This window comes from Copadichromis virginalis, linkage group LG14, assembly GCF_057382275.1.
Source record: "Copadichromis virginalis isolate Kocher_CV1m ecotype Utaka linkage group LG14, C_Virginalis_male_GT1.1, whole genome shotgun sequence".
In the NCBI taxonomy this organism is placed as follows: domain Eukaryota; kingdom Metazoa; phylum Chordata; class Actinopteri; order Cichliformes; family Cichlidae; genus Copadichromis; species Copadichromis virginalis.
In genome coordinates, this window is record NC_140631.1 from 18,859,500 (window position 1) to 18,885,750 (window position 26,251).

General features: G+C 41.5%; 3 protein-coding genes across 11 annotated transcripts in view; 1 reads left to right on the forward strand and 2 right to left on the reverse strand.

Moving 5' to 3' along the window:
• Positions 1 to 690: 690 nt before the first annotated feature.
• Positions 691 to 3,550, forward strand: LOC146693820 (C5a anaphylatoxin chemotactic receptor 1-like). Its single transcript, XM_085429744.1, has 2 exons — positions 691 to 784; positions 915 to 3,550. Exon 2 carries the CDS (start codon positions 927 to 929, stop codon positions 1,959 to 1,961), a length of 1,035 nt encoding a protein of 344 aa, XP_085285870.1. The 5' UTR covers positions 691 to 784; positions 915 to 926; the 3' UTR covers positions 1,962 to 3,550.
• A 29-nt stretch (positions 3,551 to 3,579) lies between these two features.
• dact3b (dishevelled-binding antagonist of beta-catenin 3b) lies at positions 3,580 to 13,863 on the reverse strand. The gene is made up of 4 exons (XM_085429745.1): positions 13,392 to 13,863; positions 7,616 to 7,748; positions 6,702 to 6,812; positions 3,580 to 6,199 (listed from the first exon to the last, which is right to left on the reverse strand). The coding sequence occupies exons 1-4, from the start codon at positions 13,620 to 13,622 to the stop codon at positions 4,689 to 4,691; spliced, it is 1,986 nt and encodes a 661-aa protein (XP_085285871.1). The 5' UTR covers positions 13,623 to 13,863; the 3' UTR covers positions 3,580 to 4,688.
• Positions 13,864 to 17,907: 4,044 nt separating this feature from the next.
• Positions 17,908 to 26,251, reverse strand: part of gramd1bb (GRAM domain containing 1Bb) — a 112,563-nt gene continuing 104,219 nt past the window's right edge. For all 9 annotated transcript variants that reach the window (XM_085429747.1, XM_085429750.1, XM_085429748.1 and 6 more), the window contains 10 exons: positions 25,921 to 26,080; positions 25,408 to 25,597; positions 25,149 to 25,292; positions 24,917 to 25,035; positions 24,685 to 24,827; positions 24,423 to 24,526; positions 23,422 to 23,716; positions 22,550 to 22,657; positions 22,140 to 22,260; positions 17,908 to 21,785 (listed from right to left, as the gene is read on the reverse strand). In XM_085429747.1, coding sequence (XP_085285873.1) covers positions 21,696 to 21,785; positions 22,140 to 22,260; positions 22,550 to 22,657; positions 23,422 to 23,716; positions 24,423 to 24,526; positions 24,685 to 24,827; positions 24,917 to 25,035; positions 25,149 to 25,292; positions 25,408 to 25,597; positions 25,921 to 26,080 — 1,474 coding nt within the window. In that variant the 3' untranslated portion in view covers positions 17,908 to 21,695. The remainder of the gene's footprint in view (positions 21,786 to 22,139; positions 22,261 to 22,549; positions 22,658 to 23,421; positions 23,717 to 24,422; positions 24,527 to 24,684; positions 24,828 to 24,916; positions 25,036 to 25,148; positions 25,293 to 25,407; positions 25,598 to 25,920; positions 26,081 to 26,251) is intronic.

The window sequence follows — 26,251 nt, forward strand, 5'->3', positions numbered from 1 at the left end:
TGTAACTCAGTCAGCACAAGTACTTAGGAATTAAAATTGATGACTCGCTCTCTTTTATAACCCACATAAGCAACCAGTGAAAAGAAATGAAATTGAAACTGTTCTTTTTTGTAACTTAGAACAAAGTTAAATCTGTTTGGTGAAAAACATCTACTATCAAACTCAATCAAATTGAATTCAATATTAATAACACGAGAACACAAAAGTTTATTATTGCAAACTAGTCTTTGCATTCAAATAAGTGGGAGGTTATCATGTTTGTGGGATTTGCACATTTCCCACATTTACTGAAATGGCAGCTAGAGTGCTGCCATGATCTTTTGACCACATCCTTCAAACACATCTGTTGATCTGTATTTTAACCTCAGGCAGATTCATTTCAGGTCTCAGCTCAAAATAACGGAATTCTAATTTGTATATTTTTATATTATTTTCTTACATCGTGCGTACTTGCAGGTGCAAAACACACGAATAAAGTAAATATTACAAATTGTCTCATCACTTCTGTGACCTAATGACCTAGGTCACAGAAGTGACCTAGGTCATTAGGCCTGTGACCTAATTATTTCTTGTGAAATGAATTTTTTGCAATTAAAACTTTTTTTTTTTTTAGATTCACCAATTTTGTGACTGCAGTTTCACGCCTACAATGAGGACTCTCAACAGAGATCATGTGCAACTGTGTCTGTGTGGGGTGGGGTGAGAGTATAAAGCTGAGAAGCAAACCAGCTCAACAACTTCCTCTCAGTGGTGACAGAGCAACATAACGAGAGGCTGAACATCGGTGAGTTAATACTAAAGTCTAAAATTGATCATTGTTACTACTAAAATTAATTTAAAAGTCAATAAATATTTTTTCTTGATTGAATTATATTATTTCAGTGAGTTATGAAAATGTTTTTTATACTTCACAGTTGTAAGGAATCATGGATTACGGTGACTATAATTACACATTTCCTGATGATAATTACACATTTCCTGACATTATTGAGTCTGTGACTCCTGAGATTCAGCCGATCCAGATAGTGGCTCTGGTCATGTACAGCCTTGTGGTCCTGCTGGGTGTGCCTGGAAATGCTGTGGTGGTGTGGGTGACGGGGTTCTGCATGTCCCGCTCTGTCACCTCCCTCTGGTTCCTCAACCTCGCTCTGGCTGATCTTCTGTGCTGCCTCTCCATCCCCTTGCTTATGGTCCCTCTGGTCCATGACGATCACTGGCACTTCGGTCCGCTGGCCTGCATGCTCATCAGAGGCCTGTTTTACCTGGTGATGTACTGCAGCATCCTGCAGCTGGTTGTGATCAGCGTGGATCGTTTGTTGCTGGTCATTAGACCCATCTGGTGTCAGAACCACAGGCGCCCCAAACAGGGTGCTTATGGATGTGTTGCTGTGTGGGTCCTGGCCCTGATAGGCAGTATCCCACAGTTTGTGTACGCCAAGCAGATTGTGGCAGGTGACGAGAAGAGAGAGTGTAGGATGGAGTACACTGTAGACAGTGCCTGGCCTGTCTCTGCTTTTCGCTTCCTGATTGGATTCATTATTCCTTTCCTGGTTATTCTAGTTTGTCACTTGGTGGTTTTCAGTAACACACAGAGGAGAATGACACGTAGTCGGACTGGATCCAAGAAAACCCTGAGGGTCGTCATCTCTGTGGTGCTGAGCTTCTTCTTGTGCTGGATACCTCTGCACATCGTGGATTTCCTCATACTGACCACCCCTCGGGGTACTTATGTGAGTCCCAAACTTCACCTGGCACACGTTATAGCGCTCTGCCTGGCTTACTTCAACAGCTGCCTCAACCCTCTGCTCTATGTGTGTCTGGGTCAAAGCTTCAAAGACAGCATGAACCGCTCCCTGCGTAACATCTTCCGCTTCATGGGCGAGGAACCGACCACCAAGAAGAGTGTCACTAATGTGGACACCAAGAGCACCAGTAATGGCAAAGAAATGACAACAATATAACTCTCTTGCATATGGAGGACTGCTGTAACATAAACAGTTCTGTCATGAAGTTTAGCAAAAGACTTTGGCTTGGATTTAAGTCTGTGAACACAAATACACAAAAGTGCATTCATTTTTACAAGTTATGAAGATTTTTTTCCAGTGAATTTGGGTGGTAAGTCAAGTCAAATTTCAAGATTTCAAAAGCAGAACTGATAGTTACACTGTAAGGTTTCTATAAAAATCCATGTCTTATGCAACAAAACACATGAAAGTTCTATTATTGGCTTTTACAGAAGAATTACTTCAGAGCATTATGTATATGATGCATTTTCTGACTTTTTGTCATGTTTTAGTATAGTTTGGTAGCAGAAATAAAATACATAGAGATTTGATTACTTTTTCGCAGTGATTATAGAAAAATGCTGATTACATCTTCTTGTATACATGCTGTTTTCATAGACCACAAGAGGGAGACACACTCTAAATGGCTGACACTCAATTTGCTGTAGAACTCTTTGAAAATAAATCAAAACTATTAATACCAGTTATAACTGCTATTAACAGTTATGATTTTCAGTTATATATCTCTTTTAAGCCCCAGTAAGTTTCAGAGCCATAGGTGCTTAGATTCTATTAATAGCTGGTGGTTGGTCCTTTGCTACATTTTGCTAAATCTAAAATCAGGAATCTTGGAGTAGTTTTTGACTTTTGTTTACACTTTGAATGTTCATCTCAAATGTCTGCTTAAGAAACAAGTGAAGTCCCATTGTGTGACGCTCTGAACTAAATGTGTTTTTCATGCATTTATTTCATTATGTGTGGATTATTAAAATCCATTGTTCACTTCTGAACACTCCAGGTTGTTCTGAACACTGCTGCAAGGCTTCTGACTAAATCTTCCAGGTACTCTCATGTCCCACTGTTGCTGACCCAGCTGCACTGGATAATCATTAAATTCAGTCTCCACTTTAAGATTCAAATTTTGACCACGGACAAGCACCAGCATACATTAGTGAACTTTTACATACATCCTGTAACTCTCTACCTCTTGGTCATCACAATGACTTGGTGGTCTCTTTCAAACAACAGCTGATAAAAAATTATCTTGTGATGTTTATCTTGAAAGTTGATGTAAAAAAATGTACATATATGTACTTATATTTCTATCTATATGATGTTGGTATTTTGAGGCGAAGAGACTGGAAAGAGACAAGAGCTACGATAAATAGTCAAATCTGGGGTTTGACCATCATTACATAACTATTAATATAGTTTGCTATTACATATCAAGGCTCAATACACACTATTGGCTGTATAGATACTTTGATACTATACTCAACAGAGAGAGTTGGTCATGAGCTGCAAATCCATCCATCCACTCATCCTACAGTGGATTACCAGTTAAGGTTAAAGCAGAGAGCTTAGAATCACATGGGGGGAAAATGTATTCTTGAAAGTTTTCAATCAGGATTTCTGCATTTCTAACTTTTAACATATAAAACAGAACCTTAATTTTTGCATTATATGAAATATTAAGAATATATTAACCTTCATTTTGCTTGTTAACACATTGTCTTTTTTGATTTAAGAATAAACAAAAAAGTGCTAAAATATCAAAACTGAGTGAAATGCTTTCTTTATTTACAGTTGTTCCAAACAAGTCCACATATTTATTTACAGTGTGTAGGTCCCAGTGTTTCAGGGAATCTGTGAGTTTAAACATGCATGCATGAATGTACACAGGCCCCTTAGTGTGGCCTCTAATAAATCCATCCCTGACACATGGATGTCTGGTTCTTTATGCTCACTGGCTGCAGAGGGGAGGTAGTAAGAAGTTCACTGCAGTGAATCCAGGACATACTAAGAGGAGCTCAGTAACAGCTGGATATGCAGAGGTGTGCCCTGCTGAGAGACTCACAGTTGGTGCAGGATTTTTGAGTCTGCAGGAAACCAAATTTAAACATGGTTATTCAGTTAAGTTTTAGCACTCATACCACATTCAGAAAAGTATCCTAACCCTTTTCTAAATCGTTCCCTTGACTTTCTTACAGAGGATTGTGAATTTGTAGGAATAGGGAGATATTAATTCGCACAATTCTAGTGGATTAACTCCAACATTTCAAGTGCATTGCAAAGTTTAGTTGTAGATTTTTTGCTAATATGTCGATTTTTGCTTGCGTTTGAATGCAGTTTAGCACAAAGAATTAAAAGAAATTCCTGTTTACTTTATGACTTTCAGCAAAAAGCATAATCTTTAAAAAAGACCATCAGAGGTTATTATGAAATCTGAACACAGCAAATTTACCTAGTATGTTTTAAGGCCCGTATCACAAAGATTTGATATAGTTTTTAGACTAATAATGTGACTTGGTGAAAATATCAGTAATACATTAATTAACCACAATTATCTGATGAGAGCAAATGAAACAGAGGAAAAACTGCCAGCATATTCAGTCACTCCGCTTCTAGGTGGTACATGTCATTTGGTATCAGTTGTCATCCATTAGAGCAGTATACTGCCCATTAGTCTTGTGTCTGATGGTTGTCAACTGGAAGATAAATGTAACCAGATAGTACAAATGAAAGATCTTTGAATAGATCATTATTCATGCCAATACATGTAAAGGCATCTCACTATGACATACTGTAGATTGAATATAAAGATGGGATGTGATATTTGACATAGGATTTGGTGGCAAGTAAGTTACTGACGAGTATGTGTTTAAAACTAGTTTGACGAGTTTCTCATACAGTAGTCATGACTTTAAGCGACCCTGAGCGGAATCTGAGAATCTTCTTCTTCAGAGCGTGGGAAGCTTTTATCTTGACAAAGGCTTTTGGTTGAGATGGGGTATTGGCAGTGGCTTGTGGTGAAGGAGAGGATGAAGAAGAGGTAGAAGCAAGGCGGGGTGGCAGCTGCTGGGGCCACACCAGCCCCCCGCTCTCATCTGAGTCGCTGGATAGCGAGCTGGAGGCTGGAGAATATACCTCGCTCATGCTAGACTCGGACTCTGCGGGGGCAGCACCACCATAGCTCTCCTCCCCCTGACAGAGAGGTGCGCTTTCCTGAAAGTCCTGCTGCCAGTGCTTGGCGTGCTGCTGTTGGTGGTAGTTCTGGGGTTGGGAATGGGAACAAGAAGGGCCGTGGCGAACTTTTCGAGGTGGTCGTCTGTGTACCTGCCCTGCTTGGACTTCCCCCTCATCTTGGCTGAGCTCCAGGTTAGATCGCCAGCGTCGGCTCTCGTTGTGGCCGTTGTAGACCACCTGGTGTCCTACAACCTGGTTTTGATTCTGAGGCAGTGTATGAGGATCACCTCTGCCTTGGGGCCTCTCTGTGGTGCTGTACCTCCTCTCTGGAAGCACCCGCTGACCCAGGAGGCTGTTTTCAGACTGGGATCTATTGGTTTTACTGCTTGACTTCTTGGATCTCTGTCTCTCGCTGTGATTTTTCTTAGATGCTCTGTACTTGAGGTGATCAGGAGATGTGAAAACTTGGTTGGACTTTGGCTGCTCTTGGTTGTAATGTCTTGGGGAGCACAGAGGGGCATGACAGGCTTGTCCAGGAATATACTGAGCACTTACTAAACTGTGCATGTGAAGAATAGGGGGCTGTGGATGTAGATAATGATGGGGGGATGGGGGTTCACAACAAAGGTCAAGAGCCCCAACTCCACAGTTATGGTCCAGTGAGGGCGGAGGGGATGGTAGCCTTCCAGCCAGGGAAATTAGATTGGGCTGGGGGTAGGGCAGCGCTAAATAACAGTCCTCCTCCAAAGATGGGGCCTCCCCACCACAGGCCTCTCGCTCCAGGTCACAACCCCATCCCTGGCCATTAGGATTTGTAGAAAGGTCACCATGGGGCTGAAGATGATGATCAGAAGGGCGGTGCTCTGTGGTTAAAGAAGGAGTTATCCTGTGTAGGGAGCTGTGTCCAGAGCCACTGCAGTATGGGGGGTCAGGGCTAAGAGTGGTGCGAGGCTGACAAGGTCTTGGTGTGAGGGTATGGCGTTGGATGAGACTCAGGATGTAACCCTCTACCTTCAAAGCCAGCTGATAGTCCTCTTCGGTGACCTGATCCTCTTCAGGTTGCTGCTCCCAGCCACCATTGTCTCCGCTGGGGTCCCACTGCCAGGAGTCAATGGCAGTGCCCTCCTCAGCAATACCCTCAAGAGGTGGGTAGGGGGCAGAGAAAGAGCGGGGTAGCGTGGTGCGTAGAAGTGGTGCATCAAATTCTCCATCCAGCATAAGGGGGTCTCCTGATTGCAGAGAGAAATATTGAGAAATAAGTGAAGTAGTAAGTAAAATCATCCTGAATGCATAACTATGAGGTGATCAATAAAAGTTCTAATAGTTAAACAGTAATAAATAATCTCAAAACTAAGAGTCTGCAGCCATGCCACTCTCAGTCTGTTCCCATACATTTGCAATATTAGCATTTAACAAAAAGACAAATAATAGAATTGCACTTGTTATTAGGCTGGGTCTGACGCATCCTCATCTTTGACCTAATAAGATGGTAATCAGAACAGAGCCAAAATCCAGTCTACAGAAAACCCTAAAATAAAAAGAATAAGTCTTCTAATGTTTATTAAGCCTCTTTCACATAAAGACAGTTGACTAAGAGTCTGCTGTTTTCTCATGCTAATATGCAAAGAGTATGTGAGTATGTGCTAATATGTTAATCATTTTACTTCAACAAGAGCACATATGCAGGTTTCACAATATCTCAAATCTTCCACGTCTGATAGTCTTGCTTACCCACAGACTTTGGCCTGTCACTGGTGTAAGCCCAGGAGGAGACACTCTCTGTGGGCTCAGTGGTACAAGATTTTCCTTTTGGTGACTGACCTTCACTTGATTCATAGAAACCTAGGACACAGTGTAATTAGTGTAATTAATTCATCGCAATTTTAATGATTTCTTTGAACTGTTTTTTTTCCATGGTGGAATGATTGCACAGCATGCATCTTTAATGACTTGGTTTGGGATTTTCTTGAATGTACACAGGGTCAAAAGGATACATACAGGCTCATATATGCACATATATGCACAGTCACTTAAATCTTTTAATGAGTGATGCTGAAGGTTCTGCAATGTCTTTTAATTGAACAACAACAACACAGCCTATTAACTTCTAATTAGTGAGAGGTTAACAGGCCTTATATTGTACAATCATTTTACTCTGGAAAAAGAAGGGTTCAAAGAAATCTTTAAAATCCTCAAATTACCATGACATTCACACAGATTATGAGTCTATGTAAACTTCTGATCATAACTGAACAGAATTAACCACATCCCACGCATATCGTTGGACGGTGGGAGGAGAATCCACACACAAAGGCCTCAAACTGGACTCAAACCTAGGACCTTCTTGCTGTGAGGCAAAGGCACCAATAGAAAAAGAAAGGCTTATCTCATCTCTTATAACTCATTCCACTCCTCAAAAAATAGAAAAGTTTCTCACTGCATTTCACAAATAGGCCACAGATTAAAATCACAAACAACTGGAGCATATAGGAACAATAAGAGCAGAGACTCAAACATGAAATACAAAGAACACAAGTTTCGTTCAGCTGAGCAACACTCTGGAAAAAAACAACTTCATTTACTGAAAAAAGGGAATTATATAGTGTGTTTGCACTTTGATTTCACTGCCTTGCAGAAATAAGTACCAGAACTCGGTCGACTGTTGCCAGTTTCTCCTTGGGCTCTGTCACAACAGTCATCAGCAGCGTCGATCCTCAGCTCTCCCACCTGCTGTTCCAGCGTTTGCATTAGACCCCACGGGGAGCTCTGAAGAGCACTCTGAAAAACAGGCAAACATGCATTCAGACTATTTTCTTGCAGTCTGTAACTGGTTGAACTGATGGGAAAATAAATGTTAAGTAGACAGTACGAAGCAAAAATGATTGATTTTAGGAACAAAGCAAAAAAACAAAAAAAAAATTCCAGCAGTGTTTGTAGTTTAATGAGTGCTTTCTGGATATGCTAATGGCAGAAGCACAGCTGTGAATCGTTCGCAGCTTGTTTCTCCAGCTGCAACATTGCTCCTAATTTATAATGCCTGAAAATATTAAAACCAATAAATAAAAATAACAAAGCCAAAACTCTGATGCAGAAGTGTGTAAAATCGAAACGTGGCCATCACATGACCATCATTTATAAAAGCAGGCTTACTGAAGAGGTTGAAACATGAATAATTCATAGCACTGTGAAGGAGGGGGAAGAGGGAGGGTGGGGTGTTATTTCATGTGGGTGGACACACACACACACACACACACACACACACACACACACACACACACGTGCTTGCAGACACTCGCGAGCCAGATATACAAATAATTGCTCATTTAGCTCAAACCAGCAACAAATGAGACTGGGTATATGTTAAACATATGTTAAAGTCCCCCCAAAACAAATAAATAAATAACGCTGTCGTTCTTACACTTGTGTGTTTACCATTTGGAAGCCCACCCCGCTACCTCACACAGCCTTCCTCAAACCACTACAATCCCCCACCCTCCCATTTACCCATCTGTTTGTGGTAAAACCGAGTAATTAAACATGCTGGTTCATCCAGCCTGATCATTTTTTGCTGGTGTCATATTGACAGCATGTGACACACACACTTAACATGGGCACGCATTTCCATGCCCGTCTACCTGAATGGGTTAACACAAGTGCACAGACAGCTCTGTTTGCAAGACTTTAGAGGACGTTAAATGGACTTTGATTCACTGCCTGCAGGCTATCTTTCATTATGACAGCTAGCTGTCACAACCTAACCCTTCCTTGTTGCACTTGTGAGGAAGACAAGTACCCAGAATCTGAGTCTATAAACAAACTGTGTCAGCAACGTGAGTAATACCTTCTCTGATACACGCAGACCTAATACAGGCATTTTAGATGGCTGGATTTAATATGGCTGACACGCAACGCTCGTTAAGAGACTTCATTACCAGGCGATTGAGCGTGCCCTCATAACAAGGTGACACTTTTCACATTACACACTTCTCACGACAGACAACTCCTCCCTGAGCTCTGTCATCGTCGACACATGTAGCTGGATGACATGCAGAGAAGCTCGTTAGAAATCCTCTAAGAATGCACTGTATTATTAACAGACAACAGATAAAGATAATGCAGAATACTGAATAAATAAATACATAAATAAATAATATCAGAGAATCAACACAGCATCAAAGCAGGGATTTGTTTATTTGGGTGGTGCTGGAACAAAGTGGCTTTTAAGCTGTGCTGTGCACCACTTTGGGACTTGAAGCCTTCATCCATAAAGAAGAAGCGCACACTCACTATGCAAAGGTGTAAATCATCAAGTACAACTGAACCAGCCAACCACTGTAAATGCCTGGCTATATAGGGATGGTAGGTTCAGCTGTTGCTCATCAATCAGCCACAGATTGCTCTAAAAGACTTCTGATTAAAATGTAATGAATTGTAGCTGACGAAAAGTCACCCAACGTAATCGAACATAAGAACTTTAAAAGTGTTTACGTATTGTGGCATTTTCTACTCCTCTATGTGGTCTATAAACAAACTGCATTAGGGTCAAATACATGCTCATTTAATCTTAAAATCTCAGGCTGCTTTTACAAATGTTTTCACCACAACTGATCTAACGGTGGTCATTCATTTGCAAAACATTCCCTGTAACATTTTGTGCAAGCGACATAGTGGCATGCTAACATCAAATTAAAAAGATCACCAAACAGACATGATCATTCTTTTTGTGTTACAGTGCTGTTATTATCTATTCAGAACAGTAATGTGTGAAAAGACAATGTTTATAACAGGAAGTGGCTCAATGTGTCTGAGAGATCTCTGTCAGTGCCTTTAGGCTCTAACTCCCCTGTCCTGCAGACTTAATGCAATCATAATGGAAGCACAGACAACCTCTTCACCCCAAATACTGTCACCTCTTTTGTCTCTGCTAGCGGCCTTATTGTCTTACTATAAACAAAGCGCTAGCATCACTATATCAATACTGTTTTGTATGGCAGAAACGTTGGGTGCTGGTTTGTGGTAAAGAAATGCTGAGAGGAGGGGAGGCTATTGGAAATCAATAAATCAATGATGCTATTTCAGAGTGGCAACTGACTGCCATCTAATTGTGGACATATGCACAAACACAGGGCTGGATATTAATTTATAACAAAAAAACAAACAAATCTCTGTGGATGAACAAACCATTTGGTTTATACTGTGACATTTTGCTTTGACTGCACTCTGTTATTACAGGTCTCACACTGGTTCCCAGACATGCTGCACACTGTATTATTGCTTCTTTTTTTTTTTACTGCATCCTGCAGGCTGCTGGGGGATGGGGGAGATGAAGAACACTGTGCAGCCAGTCTCACTTATAGCCATTAAGCTGCTGTGGCTGTACAACACATCAGGACCACCTGTTCTCTCAGTGAAAAACACTGAGCAGCAGGTGAGGCCAGGTGAAACCAGGGACATGAACAGTGACTGGGCAAATTTTCCTGTCATTAGCTACTGCGCTTTAGTGTGTGTGCAGAACGTGATGCTGCAGAGTTTAATAAGAGTGGATTGTCTCTGTTGATATAGAAAGATACATTCAAATTCAGTCACACATTGGGTTTTTCTGCAAGACAACACAGAAGCAGGCAAAAGTGTCTCTGTATTTTTTTTTTTAGAAAGGACCAATGACCAGTGAAGGCCGGTGGGTCTTTGAAACAATATTGCCAGGATAAAGAAATCTATTGAACAGAGAGCACAAAGCATGCAGCCTCACTGCTGGACTCTCTATAATTAAAGCTATGTTGTGACTGGATCCACAGTGGGAGGCCGGAAACACACACACACACATGCACAGCACATGCACAAACACAGGGCACCCTGCCCCCCGTGTTTGCTCAGCTACTGATCTCTTATTTCTTCAGAGCACGTGGACACATTTTAAATTATTTGTTTTAGTTTGGTAAAATATATTCAGTGATTTTGGGAGGAAGTTCTTCACACGCACACAAAGAGTTTATCCATTGCATTGTGAATAGTATTAATTAGTTTCCTCTGAATCTGTTCAGTGTGCGCAGTGGCTCGTAGGCACAGCAGCAGGGTGCATGGCCAGCAAAGGGAATCCTTAAAGAAAGACTTGAAACAGGCTGTGCTCATGTGACTGAAAATTGCATAACTAAATGAGAGTCGATCTCAAAGTGAGCTTGTATCATAATTTTTGCACGTGTGTATCGTCTGTGTGCATATAATTCGTATATTTTCTGAAGCTTATTTGCTTGAACGGCTGTGTACACAAAGAAACCAAAGAGCACAAACAAAATCCAGTTGAGGTTTTTGTTTGTGTGCCAGAACAAAGCGCAGTAAACCATCATGCGAGTGATCAGTCACTGCTGAGCAGACTATACGTTCACTAATGATGCGCTGCTGTCTTAACACAAGGACACACACAGCCTGATTGATGATGCGCCAGCAGTTCAGCAAAGACACAAAACAATAGCAAAATCCACTGTAGATACAAACACACAATCCTGTAGAATGCAAAGATTTTTTTCTATGTGCCCAAACATGCAATAATTAAAAATTTGGTTTACATCCCCTAGGCCAATTAATATTCTTCAGAGGAGATTAAATAACATTTCAGAGCACATTTTCTCCCCTAAAATCACTTCTCCGCTGATGGATGCATGTGTGCCACATTCATACAAAATTCATATAATCCCTTCCACTCTCTCCAAAAACACACAGCAGGGAAGCTGAGAGGGAGGTCAGAGATTCGTGCTTTCCCAGCTGCTGTCTGTCGTCCCACAGCTGTCAACACCTTCAACACCACATACTGTATGAAGAAGGGGGGAAAAGAAGAAAAAAAATTGCATCTCTCAGCCTGTTTGGGGCCACATTCATGTTCAAGGCACACACGATGTCAGTCTCATGGGTCAGTTGTTTCTATGTCACACCGTGAACTATACATTTTGCAGACTTTAACCTACACGCGAAATGAGATTGGGGATTTAGCTCGGACGCAGATGGTGACCTGATATCACGAAGACTCAATTTGAGGCTTCAATTAGAGTCCTGTCGGGTCCAAATATTCTCCCAGGACTTTCCCGTGTAATTACTCACACGCTTGGATGAGCGCAACAGTTAATAAACATCGATCCAAAGGCGAATTGCGCAGAAATGAAAACGGGGAAATTATGCGCCCTTGTGAGGAAACTCGTGTCACTCCTTCACTCGCCTTCACTCGTCACTCTCCAGCTGATGTGGATGAAATGCGCTGGCAGCTCCTAAGGCACCGGTGGACATGTGAGCATAACTGCGCGTGGCACTCTCGAAAAACTCACTTTATTTTGATCGTTAATTTATTTATTTATTTTTTAACAGAAAATCATATCATGTCATATTTCTAAAGCCAGTGCGGAGAGCCACCTATGTGCGCCTTTTCCTCTCACTGGGGCCTCGATCGCCATCATTAGTATTCTGCTCCATATGCGCCTATTGTTAGGGCCCCGGCGGAGGAGGAGGAGAAGAAGGGGGGGGGGGCTGGAGATGTGAAGAGGAGGAGGCTGATTTAATTTCTCCCTTTTTTCCACCCTCTTTAATAATGCCATGCTTTTGTAGTAATGTTGAGACAACACCAGAAGTTAAAACGGAATTAAACCTCACCGAGACATAAAAACTTGGGCAAAAAAAGAGAGAAAGTGAAGAAGAACCGTTTTCAGCGCAGATAAGTGCTCACTGGTGCGTGAAACTCCCCGTGTGAACCGCTGATGTAATGCTGTTAGTGAAACTTCTATTTGCCGTTATAGAACCAGTTTTAACCCCCTCCCCGCCCGTTTTACTCTGGCAACATATCGGTCTTATTTTGCTTGAGCGTCACGTAAATAAAAACAAAACAAAACAACATTCCATGAATTACACGGATGCTAATGTTCACATAAAAACGTTAGCTCCACCAGCAACAGAAAAGCAAGAGGAATAATTCATCCATTTATGATGTGCGGAGAGCACAAATGAGAGCTTGTTAAGTGGAATATAAAAGTCTAGGCGGAGGGAACAATGGGCCATTAAATAGTCGGTCTGTGGCACAAACGGCGGCTGCTCCACCCCCTGATTTCGTTCCCCAGGGGCATAAATCTCAGCCAAAAAGCAGAGTAACGCATTACACCCTTTCAAACAGAGAGCCTATTAATCAAGTTGAGTAACTTTTTTTTCTTTGCAGCTAGACTTCACAGCAGCACAAAAGGCGCTGCCCAAACTAGAAGACCATCCAGCGGTCAAGCGGGTTTCAATGAGTCTACGCTGAAGGCTATTAGATATTCAAAAGTATGTAGAGTTGTGATACATGACAGGGGTATAAGGTGGAGTTCTTTTATCACAGGGTGGGGTAATGCGGGAGGGCTGGAATGCAAACATACAGTTGCAGTAAAAGGCTCAACACAAACTTCTTACCAGCTGACGTCTCAGTGTCAAGTTTTCCTGGCCCCAGCTGCTGAAACATCTCAGCTCTCCTCTGGAGCTTTCCTGGGCAGGCGGGTCTCCCAGAGCCAGCGCCCCCAGAACCAGACACTCCTGCCGCTGTCTGCGGAGCTCCAGTTCGCATAGCCCGGCCAAACACGCCTCCAAGCGCTCTTTGGTTCGACTGCGTTCCACAGTTACGGGATACGAGAAGGCACGATGCATGCCTCTCAGATCCAGGAATTATGTGCAATGAAAGCTACTTAGTTCCCTTGTATTGTAGTTTGCGCTCTCCAGTTGACCCAGATTTACGAGGGCAAGCGCAGGCTATAAAGGGCCATGCTGTATCCCTTTCCTTGTGATAGTATGGTTGCCTTGGAGCTGCATGGTTCTCCAGACTGTCTATCCGCTATACATTTTCTATTTCGCAGCTGTCAAACTGCAGGAACAGAGCTCCGCCCTCTGCGACCAGCCACGGCGAAAAAGTGGGGCTCGAGCCTTCCGCCCCTTTGTAAATCCACTCTCAGCCTTCATTGGACACGAGGGGCTGGCGGGGTGATGCGCGTAAACGATGTCCCATCCCCCTTGATTCATGACAGCGAGGCGTCGACCTCACCCATCTTCCCATCATGGACCTACACTAATGTAATTCTTCAGGAGGCAGTAAAACGCATGAAGCAATTTAACGTCGCCAACGGAGAAATGAATTAAACAACGACAAGACAGAAAAAAAGGGCATCAAGTGAAGAGGATCCAATAATGTGATCGTCACATATCTTTTCACCAACATCTAGTTTGTATTGATCTGCCTCATCTCCATGTGTCTTCTATAGAAAACGATTAACTCATGATTTATTGAGGGAAACAAGTTTTCCTCCTTCTTCATTTCACCCCCCGCTGCTCGCGGTGCTGCATGTCTTCTGGATGCTGAGGAATGCAGAACACGTCTTCCAATCAACGCTGTAAAAATGTTTATGAATGTTTTATAAAGTGCACGATTTTGTTTAGTCTGTGCAAGAAAGGTCAACCATATTGTGTCTGTAGCAACCGCAGTCAAAAGAAAGTATATGCTCTTTAAATCCTAAGGTTTTAGATATCAGAATATAATAAAAATCATTCGGTCCTTAGCAAGTTATACAACAACAAGAAGGCATGACATATTAAAACGCGTCATTATTTATTCAACAGACATTAAAGCACGATGCAGAAGCAGTGTGCAAAATATTAAGTACACGATTATTTCTTAACAGTATTAAGAGTGTGGGCTGGGTGCTGCCAATGAAATGCACTGAATTAGCTGAATTAGCTGAATTAGTGTGAACATCTCCATTAAAGCAGAAGTTTTGGCACTTTGTTTGTCTGGAGAATTCAGGTGTGTGTTAACATGATGCCACAGAGGAAAGACATCAGCAACAATCTTAGAATCTTAGAAACCAAAACAAGAAAACCCCAAGACTCTAAAGGTCTCAGTTAACATGCTAAATGTTAAAGTTCATCATAGTACAAATAAAAAACACTGATCAAATATGCCTTTTTTGTAACTGTTGCTGGAACAAAGCCCATTCTCTCTGTAAGGAACAGGGCAGCTCCATTCAGGTTTCCAAAGTTGCTTCTGAACAAATTCTTCTGGAACAATGTGCTTTGCACAGACAAAACTAAAGTGGAGATGCTTGGCAATAATGCACAGCACCATGTCTGGAGAACAAGACAGAAAATCAGCACAAGCACCTCATACCAACCAGCCACAGGGCCTGGGTAGCTGGCGAGTCGACTATGAGCTCCTGTGGATACCAAAGTATTCTAGAGTCAAATATGAGGCCATCTGTTTGACAACTAAAGCTTCCTAAACTGGGTTATGCAGCAGTGACTTCAAGCACAGAAGCAAATCTACAAAAGAATGGCCAAAAAAAAGGGATCAATCAAAGTGTTTCAGTGGCAACAAAGTTCAGATCTCAACCTGATTGAAATGCTGTGGTGGAAGATCTGTGCTTAAATTTAGAAGAATGAAATCTCACTGAACTGAATCAACAAAAACTATAGAGAAGAATCAGAAACTACTGAATCATGAGGTGTACTTTGCTTTTTTTATGTGCTGCTTCTGCACTTCTTAAAAGCGACATGGTGCTAGGTTCTTAGACTGTCAGAGTCACTGATTGATTTTTTTCCATTTATTTTTGAGTTTGTGAAGTAAATTCTAATTCTATGCTATTTACTCTTTCGAGTTTTGTGTTTTTTTTTTCCAGAGTTTTCTTATTTATGTCGTCAGTTCTTCTTTAAATAGTATCAGTTCCCTTTTCTGTCCCCTCGCTCCTTGTTTCATCTCAGCGAGTTGTCAGCTTTCGCCTCCATGTTTGTTTAGCTTTAATGTGTGTCTACAGGGAGTGCAGAATTATTAGGCAAGTTGTATTTTTGAGGAATAATGTTATTATTGAACAACAACCATGTTCTCAGGGAACCCAAAAAACTCATTAATATCAAAGCTGAATGTTTTTGGAAGTAGTTTTTAGTTTGTTTTTAGTTTTAGCTATTTTAGGGGGATATCTGTGTGTGCAGGTGACTATTACTGTGCATAATTATTAGACAACTTAACAAAAAACAAATATATACCCATTTCAATCATTTATTTTTACCAGTGAAACCAATATAACATCTCCACATTCACAAATATACATTTCTGACATTCAAAAACAAAACAAAAACAAATCAGCGACCAATATAGCCACCTTTCTTTGCAAGGACACTCAAAAGCCTGCCATCCATGGATTCTGTCAGTGTTTTGATCTGTTCACCATCAACATTGCGTGCAGCAGCAACCACAGCCTCCCAGACACTGTTCAGAGAGGTGTACTGTTTTCCCTCCTTGTAAATCTCACATTTGATGATGGACCACAGGTTCTCAATGGGGTTCAGATCAGGTGAACAAGGTGGCCATGTCATTAGTTTTTCTTCTTTTATACCCTTTCTTGCCAGCCATGCTGTGGAGTACTTGGACGCGTGTCATGGAGCATTGTCCTGCATGAAAATCATGTTTTTCTTGAAGGATGCAGACTTCTTCCTGTACCACTGCTTGAAGAAGGTGTCTTCCAGAAACTGGCAGTAGGACTGGGAGTTGAGCTCGACTCCATCCTCAACCCGAAAAGGCCCCACAAGCTCATCTTTGATGATACCAGCCCAAACCAGTACTCCACCTCCACCTTGCTGGCGTCTGAGTCGGACTGGAGCTCTCTGCCCTTTACCAATCCAGCCACGGGCCCATCCATCTGGCCCATCAAGACTCACTCTCATTTCATCAGTCCATAAAACCTTAGAAAAATCAGTCTTGAGATATTTCTTGGCCCAGTCTTGACGTTTCAGCTTGTGTGTCTTGTTCAGTGGTGGTCGTCTTTCAGCCTTTCTTACCTTGCCCATGTCTCTGAGTATTGCACATCTTGTGCTTTTGGGCACTCCAGTGATGTTGCAGCTCTGAAATATGGCCAAACTGGTGGCAAGTGGCATCTTGGCAACTGCACGCTTGACTTTTCTCAGTTCATGGGCAGTTATTTGGCGCCTTGGTTTTTCCACACGCTTCTTGCGACCCTGTTGACTATTTTGAATGAAACGCTTGATTGTTCGATGATCACGCTTCAGAAGCTTTGCAATTTTGAGACTGCTGCATCCCTCTGCAAGATATCTCACTATTTTTGACTTTTCTGAGCCTGTCAAGTCCTTCTTTTGACCCATTTTGCCAAAGGAAAGGACGTTGCCTAATAATTATGCACACCTGATATAGGGTGTTGATGTCATTAGACCACACCCCTTCTCATTACAGAGATGCACATCACCTAATATGCTTAATTGGTAGTAGGCTTTCGAGCCTATACAGCTTGGAGTAAGACAACATGCATGAAGAGGATGATGTGGACAAAATACTCATTTGCCTAATAATTCTGCACTCCCTGTAGTTTATATGTTCATGTCAGGTTCACATTCCATAGTCCCTGACTCTCTATTTATGTTCTCTGTTTTAGTTTGCTAATCCTTAGTCTCGTGGGCATTGTGTTCAGTTTTCCTCCCTCTCATCAGTTACTTCCTGTCCACCTGTGTCTTGGTACTGTGTCCCAGGTGTTTCTTCTCTGCTCTAATCTCCCCGCTGTGTATTTATACACTTTCTTTCTGTTGTCAGAGTGTAGTTCAGTTCTCTAGCGTCATTCTGATCCCTGGTCCCTTGTGAATTGAAATAGTTTGCACTTGTTTTGCATCGTTTTGTGTTTGGCCTTATATAGATTTCCATCAATCCAATAATGCCTTTTGTTAACCTCTCCATCTTGGGTCCTAACACAACATATCCTGACAGTAAGAGCTCACGTGTTGCTGTTTGTCTTAGAATGAGGTTGTATTTACCTCATTCTCAAATCTGCTAAGGATCCGTTTTTATGATTCAGTTCCAGATTTTCATGAATGTTAATTTTCTTCTCACTCATTACTGCATTTGTGAAACTCAAAAGTAACCACACCAAAAATAGCAGCAGCATCTGTTTTAGTATTTTTTCTTTATTCAAACTTCCAACCTCTACTTCACATGAACCAGAAAGCCACTTTTATCTCCCATCTCTATGAGGCAAAAGTCATCAGCAAGTCAAAACCTACGCGCAGCGCAGGTCGGATTCTTTTGACAGTGTGCGTGTGTGCACACTGCAGATATACACAACATATACATACAGCATATTCATCTCATGTAGAAATTTCACTAAAAGTCTAGAGATCAAAACCTTTAAAAAAAACATACAGCAGAATTCTCTTTGAACAGAACTACACAGTACATGTTTTATCAAGACACACTCGAAGAAGAGTTTTAATCAGTGGTCGTTTTCAGGAGGTTGCGTGTGATTCCTACTGTGTGTTAACCAAGGCTGTTAGTCAGCACTGTGTTGCAAGGGTAGCTCTGTTGCCTCTAGGCGAATGCCCAATGGATACAGTTAACAAAGCACGTACAGAAACTCCATCTGCTGTCAGTGACAAAATCTCCCAGGTCACCTTGGTTCCACAGTTGTGCAGCGATAGCAACCATACAATCATTCGATTAACACAGATTAACTGCGTGAGTGCATGCTAGGAGAGAAAGAGTGAAAGCAAATGGACAGAAAAAAAAAGAAGTGTTGATTGCTATAGAATGAAACTTAATTTGTTTAATTTGCTGGTAAAAATGAGAAACAGTTCTGAAGAAAAAGAAAAACAAGAAGTAAATTTGCATAACTGTTCAGATTTGTGAAATAAAACTTAAGTTTGCTGTCGCAACAGCTTCCTCAAAAGCCCGATCGAGCGTCTGACTTGGACTGAGGTGACATTAACTGCTTCACTCAGCCGCGACGGTGAAAACGTGTCAGTAAAACCATCTCAATCAAGCATTTACTACAGAAGCATCTGAAAACGAAGAAGAAAAAATCTACTCACTACACTTGAAAACAAACTCTAAAAGCATTTCAGTTACATTTCCATGTATTCGCACCGTCATACACACAAAGCATAACTTCACTATAATCTTTCAGTGCCTTCGAGATTGTGAAGGTGATTTCTATAAAACAGAAAACATCTCAAAATCGCTCACATTCACGTCTTAAGGTTTCTGTGCGTTATCGTCACTGTGCCTTCTTCAAATGGAACGCGCTCAATATGTCGGTCGAGAACACGCCACAGTAAAGTTATCTGCTTGCCCTCATACTGATCGCTCGTCCAATCTTTGCTCCGGAAAACGGACAAGAAGGTGTGCCAGGCTAAGTTCGGGGCGAGGCCTCAGCAAACGTAACACTACTTTTTATATAGCTACTTTCAGCTGCTCCCTTATTCACAAGGGGGTTGCCATAGCGGGCAGATCCGTGTGTTTGATTCAGCAGATAAAATTATTATTATTATTTTTTTTTTTACACCGGGTGCCGTTCCTGATGCAACCCCAAATAGGGATTTGTGCATCATTCTGGGATCAAACCTGGGGATGTTGTTAGGTGAGTGAGTAAACCACCATACTAACACCTGTGTATGTATGTATGTATGTATGTATGTATGTATGTATGTATATACTTATACTTAATTTAAAACAATACGTCCTCTGTGAAAGTACATTTCTACTTTCTTTTGGTTCAATTTAGTTGCATAAAGTTAATTCTCATGCTTTCACTGCATCCAAGACAGACACTTGAAACGGGGAAAGGTAGAGTACATTTTGAGTTAACGCAGGTATTTTTAAAGGAAGAGGTTTCGATTTTGAGGAATGTGCTTATGCTCTCACTTTTTATTTATTTTTTTACTGAGAGTAAGATGAAAAGATCCTACCAAGATGCCAAATATGAAGGTAGATCTAAACTTACAAAGAATGAACAAAAACTGTCAGGCTTAATTTCTTTTTGTTTCTTATTTACTTACTTAGTTTACACACGTGACAGTAGCATCTAATCATATCATCCAACCTTACAGCAAATGTGCAGATTTCCTAAAATGCCAAAACCTCTTCCTGTTTAGCAAACAGCGGCAGCTAATGTGGTGAAATGAACAGAAGAGTTGCTCACAGGGGGCACGAAGGGTTCATTTCCAAAATAGCATGTATCCATTTCATTTTTGCAAACTGCAAAAAATATATATTTTTACTTTTTTTTCCTGCCCTTATTTAGAAAGGGTTGTCACAGCAGGTAGCTCCGGTTATTTTTGATTTTAAGCGAGATGCTCTTACTGACACAACCTCAAAGGGGTTTGTGTTTCCTCCTGCGGTCGAGCCAGGCATCGTTTAGCTTCTTAGCCAAATGTGCATGTGACACTACCTAACCAATCGATCGTGGCTGTTTCCAGCTGTCTGATACATCATTTTGGAACAAAACTCTTCAAATGTGCAGCTGCACCCTGGTGGGACAAATGCAAGGCAGCATCCAAACACATCAGCATTAAAAAAAGAAAAGAAGGCAGTCCAGCTGGAAGAGCCAGAAAAGAAACATAGACATGTGGAATGGTAAAAATTCCTGCACACACACACACACACACACACACACGCTCACGTGCGCGAACATAATCGCGCGAATGAAGAATCATACTTGCACACTGGACATGTCACAGACATATCTGGCATGCATCTTTAGAAGAAAACACTTTTTGTTAGAAATTCTTTAACTGGTCTAGAGCTCTGATCATTTCTGTATGTACATAAATTAACAATAAATATAGGTAATGTTTTTTATATATTTTTAAATATATATATGTATATATATTATATAATAATGAAATATTCTTATATATTTCAAATATATTCATGACCTCTTTCCAATCTGAAACATTTTTAAAGAGATATAATCACAGTTTAGTAATAAAACATGTAAGAACACAGGACTCCCTACTGGTCGGTCTAGCTGCAGCGTCCCCGTTTCAAAGTTTATCAAGTTGTGATCAAAGTCCAGCCTTTTTTTTTTCTTTTTTCCCCCAGACTAATACATTCGACTTCATCAGAAGGATGAGAAATAATGCGACATAAGGTAGGTAACACTGTGACGGGAGAAACCGAGCCTGCGAATCGCATCTTATCAATCTTACGCTCTACTCATCGGTATGTCAGGGAACCAGCCCGGACAGAAACCACACAGTCCAGGCTCAAACAAGGCAATAAGGGCTGATCAGTGAAGCTGATCTCCCAGCTACAATACGTCTTTTCTCGTGGAGTGAACCTGTCCTCTGATCACCTGGAGGTTTACTGAAGGGACGCTGCAGCGAGGACCTCTAGGGTACGATTGATTTGGAACAGTCGGAGAGTGTAGAAAGCCGTTAAGACTCAAAAGGATCCCCCTCCCCTTTTCTTTGACTCAATCTCTCCTCTTCTTCTGTTCTTTTTCAGACACACATAGACTGGAACTGGACCACATTAACACTGACTGAGGGGAGATAGGTTGTCTAAATGCATGCAGTAGTTTTCCTTCGCTCTCTCCGCCACGCTCCTGGCTCACATGGCTTACAGTAGGATGCACTTGGAAATAAAGAGAGTAGAAGGAAACGGTTATCCCCAAGGTGTTTAGAGGAAGCAAGTCTTGCACCTCCTCTTGTTGGGGATAGCTCGATTCCTGTGTGTGATCGGGACCCTTTCTGTCCGTGGTTTCGTCCTCTGGGGGTGGTTTTAACTTCCATACGCTAGAGATGACTGTTCCTCTCTTTATGTCCATGGATCCGCTCACTATTGGTCCCACCACCCCTCTCTGTTCTCTCTCTGTCTTGCCGCTGACGGCATACTGGTTCAAAAAGAAAACAGGTCCCGTATTGCACAGCATGCCCTCATGGCCTGATGGTAGTGTGTCAGTGATAGCGACTGCGTTTCTCCTCAGTCTCAGAGGGGTAGTCCCTTAAACCAATGCCTCTCTGGAGGTTCAATAAAGAGTCTTTCATCTGAAGAAGCAAAACAACAGGAACACATGTTAAATAGTATTTTCTCCATTTTAATAACAGGCGAAAAAGTTATTCAAACTTTTGGTCGCAATAGCATAAATGAAAATCAAGCTAGTTAGCAAATGTAAGCTTTGGTCAGAGTTGAATGTATTTATGAGAACACGTACAATCTCTTCTGGCAGAAATAATATTAAAATTACACTAATATTAAAAATGAAACTATTAAAAATATTGAAACACATAAATAAAAGTAAAACTACATTTTCAGAATTATTATTTATCTTATTTAATTTAAATAATGTTAATTATATTATTATTTACTATCTGCTGTAAAAAAAGAAACTTTTTCTATACCTGGTCCAGCAGCACTACGGATGACTTGATAATCTCCCTCCACTTTTGCAGCTCAGCATCGTGGTACCGCTGCTGTGCCTCCAGGAGTTGGGCCCACTCCATCTGCGTCTGAGGCAGTTTACTTGGAAAAACACACACACAGATAAACACACACAGCAACCTAAGGGTGCAGGCACTGAAGCATTATTTCCATTTTAAGGGACTGCTAACAATCAGTAAGCAAGCGTGGAGATTTCCTGTTCAAGGCAATATGGATGCAGTTTACTTTACGGATGTGTGTGCCTGTCTGGAATTGTATTACAGTGTTTGGGTATCTTTAATGTGTTTAACAGAAAGTTCTGTGTAAAGAGTAATGAAAAAAACAGTGCAATAAACCGTGTGTACACATGGATCTGTTGGGGTGTGTTTACCTTTCATGAAACCGCAGACCTTGCCAGGTTGTTAAGGACTGCGCAGAGTACTCCAGCATCCACAGTTTGTAGAAAAGCATCATGTTGAGGAACACAAGCAGGACCAGGCTGGAGGAGGGCAAAGAGACAGAAATGAAGAAAGAGAGTCAACAAACGAGGGCTCAGCTTCACTTTGAAATCATTCATAATGCCTCTAATGAGCTGGTATGAGCACTCTGATGTATACTGAAAGTACACTTTGACTGTGGGATGGTTTTCAATAAATACTGAATACAGACGGATGACAAATGTAATGATTAAATGAATCTCTGTTATGCTTTGGGGGCATTTTGCTCACATAGTTTGGATCTACTTGCAAACTTTATCCTCTCTGCCAGGATAAAGGACACGAGGGCGTCGCTAAATAGTTTGATACACACACGTGGGAACAAAGCTGTTTTTAGAGTAATGAGAGTTCAACATCACTGAACGCCTACAGGAAACTTTGGACTGTGCATCAGTCAGTCAGTCACTCTCCACCGACATTGAGACATTAAATAAAAGAGCAAACTTGCTAAGGAACGCTAAAGCCAATCGGCCGACATATAGTGGCCCAGTACCTTACTAAGACAGTTTGTTAGTTTTTCTATAATTTGTAATCTGTCTATATATCAGAGAACATATATGTGTACCTGAGACAGATCCTATGGATGGCAATGAAAGAAGAGGAGAAAGGAGTTACACTCAAAAGAACAATAATGACATATTTCTAAGGAAATTAAAATAAGTCATGTCAGCATGTGTCAAATGTACATTTACATCCTGATGGACAACTGTGCAGCCATCCTCACAGGAATGACGTGTGCACGTGCGTGCTCTGATGAGCTGCTTACACAAAGCTGATGATGAGCAGCAGTTTGGAGACGCTGTACAGAGCGAAGCCTCCGGGCAGGTGTTCTGGACTCTGGTGTCTCGTTTGCGTGGAGCCGGCCACGTGTTTGATCCTCTGGATCACTTCCTCATCTGTCGGCGTGGTAACGGGGCTGAGGGCCTCATCCAGATGCTGGCTGCGCATGTGGGGAAGCGGCCTCTTCTTGCGCCTCACCGTGGAGTTCTTCACCACTTTTGCCTTTGGAGACAGCTGGTGAGTCTCCATGAGTATCTCCTCCAGCTTGGACAGCTCCAACTCTGAGAGAGGAAAAACACACCTGTTACATATAAATATATATAACACCCATGCACTTTCAGCTTGTTGAAAACATCCACATGCTCTTGTTCTCTCTTTAAGCATTAAGCAATGATTAGATTAAGTCTATCGTTGCCATTATTTCTCCCCTTGAATGGGGGGAGTATGTAATCGGTTCCATTTCTTTGTCTGTCTGTTTGTCTGTTTGCTGCAGTCCAGTGTCCAAAGATATCATTGTGAAAGTTTTGTGTGATGGTAGATACCAATAACAGCTTCAGCTGATTTAATTAAGGTATAACTAGGGTCAAGATCACATCAAATGTTAAAATCAGTAAAAAAAAACTATATTACCCACAATTTTTATGGAGTTCACAACAATATACCAGGCCTTGGAGGACGGGTACCATGTTGGCTGAGCATTTGAGTTTGACCTTCATTGTTAGCGCCCAAGATCATATCGAGCATAACACCCCCTTTTTTGAAAAAATACGATGCTCTACGAGCTCACAGTGACGCCATAACAGGCTGATGTCATCATATTCTAATAAAAACAAGCTGACGTCAGCATGTTGTAATAAAAGCATCATAAATAAAGGTTTTAGTTTAGCCCTTGCTCTTCGAGTTGCGCTCTCTGAGTCTTCTTGTTAAGAAAACCACATGACTGATGTGACCAATCGAAACAGCCAACCAAACAACCATGGAGTTTACCAAGATGGCGGAAGTTTTCTTCAAGCCCACTCCAGAAGTTCTTCTCTATGAAGCCTTTTACCAGCCCCCATGGCTGTTTCCTGTAACGCAGCTCTGTTGATATCCTAGGAGAAGAGGATGACTGTATTCATACACAGGTTCTGTCTTTGCAATAAAATGGTAAATAAATTGAGATAAACCATGAAAAGAAACACTTAAAAATAATTTAAACACGGGGAAAGATGGTCCAAAAATAATTATGTCACGAAGTCTTATGACTCACCGTAACCGACACTTGTTCTTGGCCACCCTCGTGAGCATGTAGCGGTTGAGAGTGTAGAAGTAGTCATGATAGGGGACGTCGTGTGTGATGACCTCAGCATCAATGATGTAACACTCACTCTCCTGACTGGCTTTGTATAGAGTCTGATACAATCAACAAAATGTAGTTTAAGTGTCTCATAAAGCACAGCAGAGCTTAAATAATTAAACATGTTTCTACTTGACATGACTACCTGTGTCTCAGTGACTGTGGCTGTTTTGGGAGCCAGGGGGTTGGACAGAGAGATGGTGTACATGATTTCTCTGGTCTGGTTCCCATCTTCCTCCTTCTTCCATGGATGGTACACTATATCTGAAAAGCAAATGTTCGAATTGAATAAAGCCTGTCTTTTTAGCTTGCACTCTTTCCAAGGAGCTCAGACGTGACTCGACTGAATCACGTGCAGGAACATCAGGCGTACCGACCTGAGAATCGCCTCTGCTCCATGAAATCACTCATGAACTGAGACTCCGTGAAAAGGATGTCATACAGCTTGTCCACACTGAACTTGTAGATCTCATTGATATGCTGCCTGCCATTGAGATCCTCATGGAAGGCTTGTACCTCTCCTACATGGCAAAGAAACACACATAACAAATAAAGAAAATACATTTCTTATGTTCTGGTTTTAAATTATATGAATAGTCGTCCTGTTAGCAAAGACCGTCCGCTCTCTGCAATTACCCTCGTCGTGTGTTTCTGAAGAATCACTGAGCTCAGTGGGGATGTCTTCATTGTCATTGAAGTCCAGTGACGGTGATGGGACAGGACCAGCAGGCCCACTGGTCTCATTCTTTTCCTCCACCACCAGAGGGACAGCCAGCAGATCACCATCTGGCAGGCAGTCTGCATATTCCTCAGCTGGGAGGTCAAACTGCGGAAAAACAATATGGTGAAGTTATTCAGAGATTCTGAGGTTTGCATGTGATTTGATTAAAATTTTTGTGATTTGTTTTTTTTAAATACTGAAAAACCTGAAAAAACTGCACAAAAATACTGAATGGAGCAATAATGATACAAATTAAAACTCTTATATGCAAAGTAAAATGTTATTTCCTTTTTAAAAACGTGAAAAATGTCAAAAGGTAGAATAAACACTGAAATAAAAAAATAGAAAGGAATTGTCTGCCAATGATTTCATGTTTTAGGCTTTACGTGGTTAAAAACAGAGTATAGAGCATAACTGCAACAACTTACTGTGATGGTATCGTGGTTGCCAGGGGTGGGGATGGTGCTGTTTGGGATGAGCTTCTTTTGTACAGGAGGAGGGCTCCCTTCAGGCTTGGCTTCTACGTTGTTCTTGGACAAGTTATCATTGTTGATCTCATTCTCCTCATTGGGAATCTCCTCACTGAACCTGAAGGCAATGGAGAAACGTGACAGCCCCAGACTTTACTGCAGCTGTAGAGACGTCTGCGATAATAGAATAGCTAAGTTACAAATATATGAGTTTCTGCCTGTAGTCTGGATGTAAGCAGTAAATGTGAATTTCTCTGATTGTAGACAGCAATGGATTTACAACAGATGG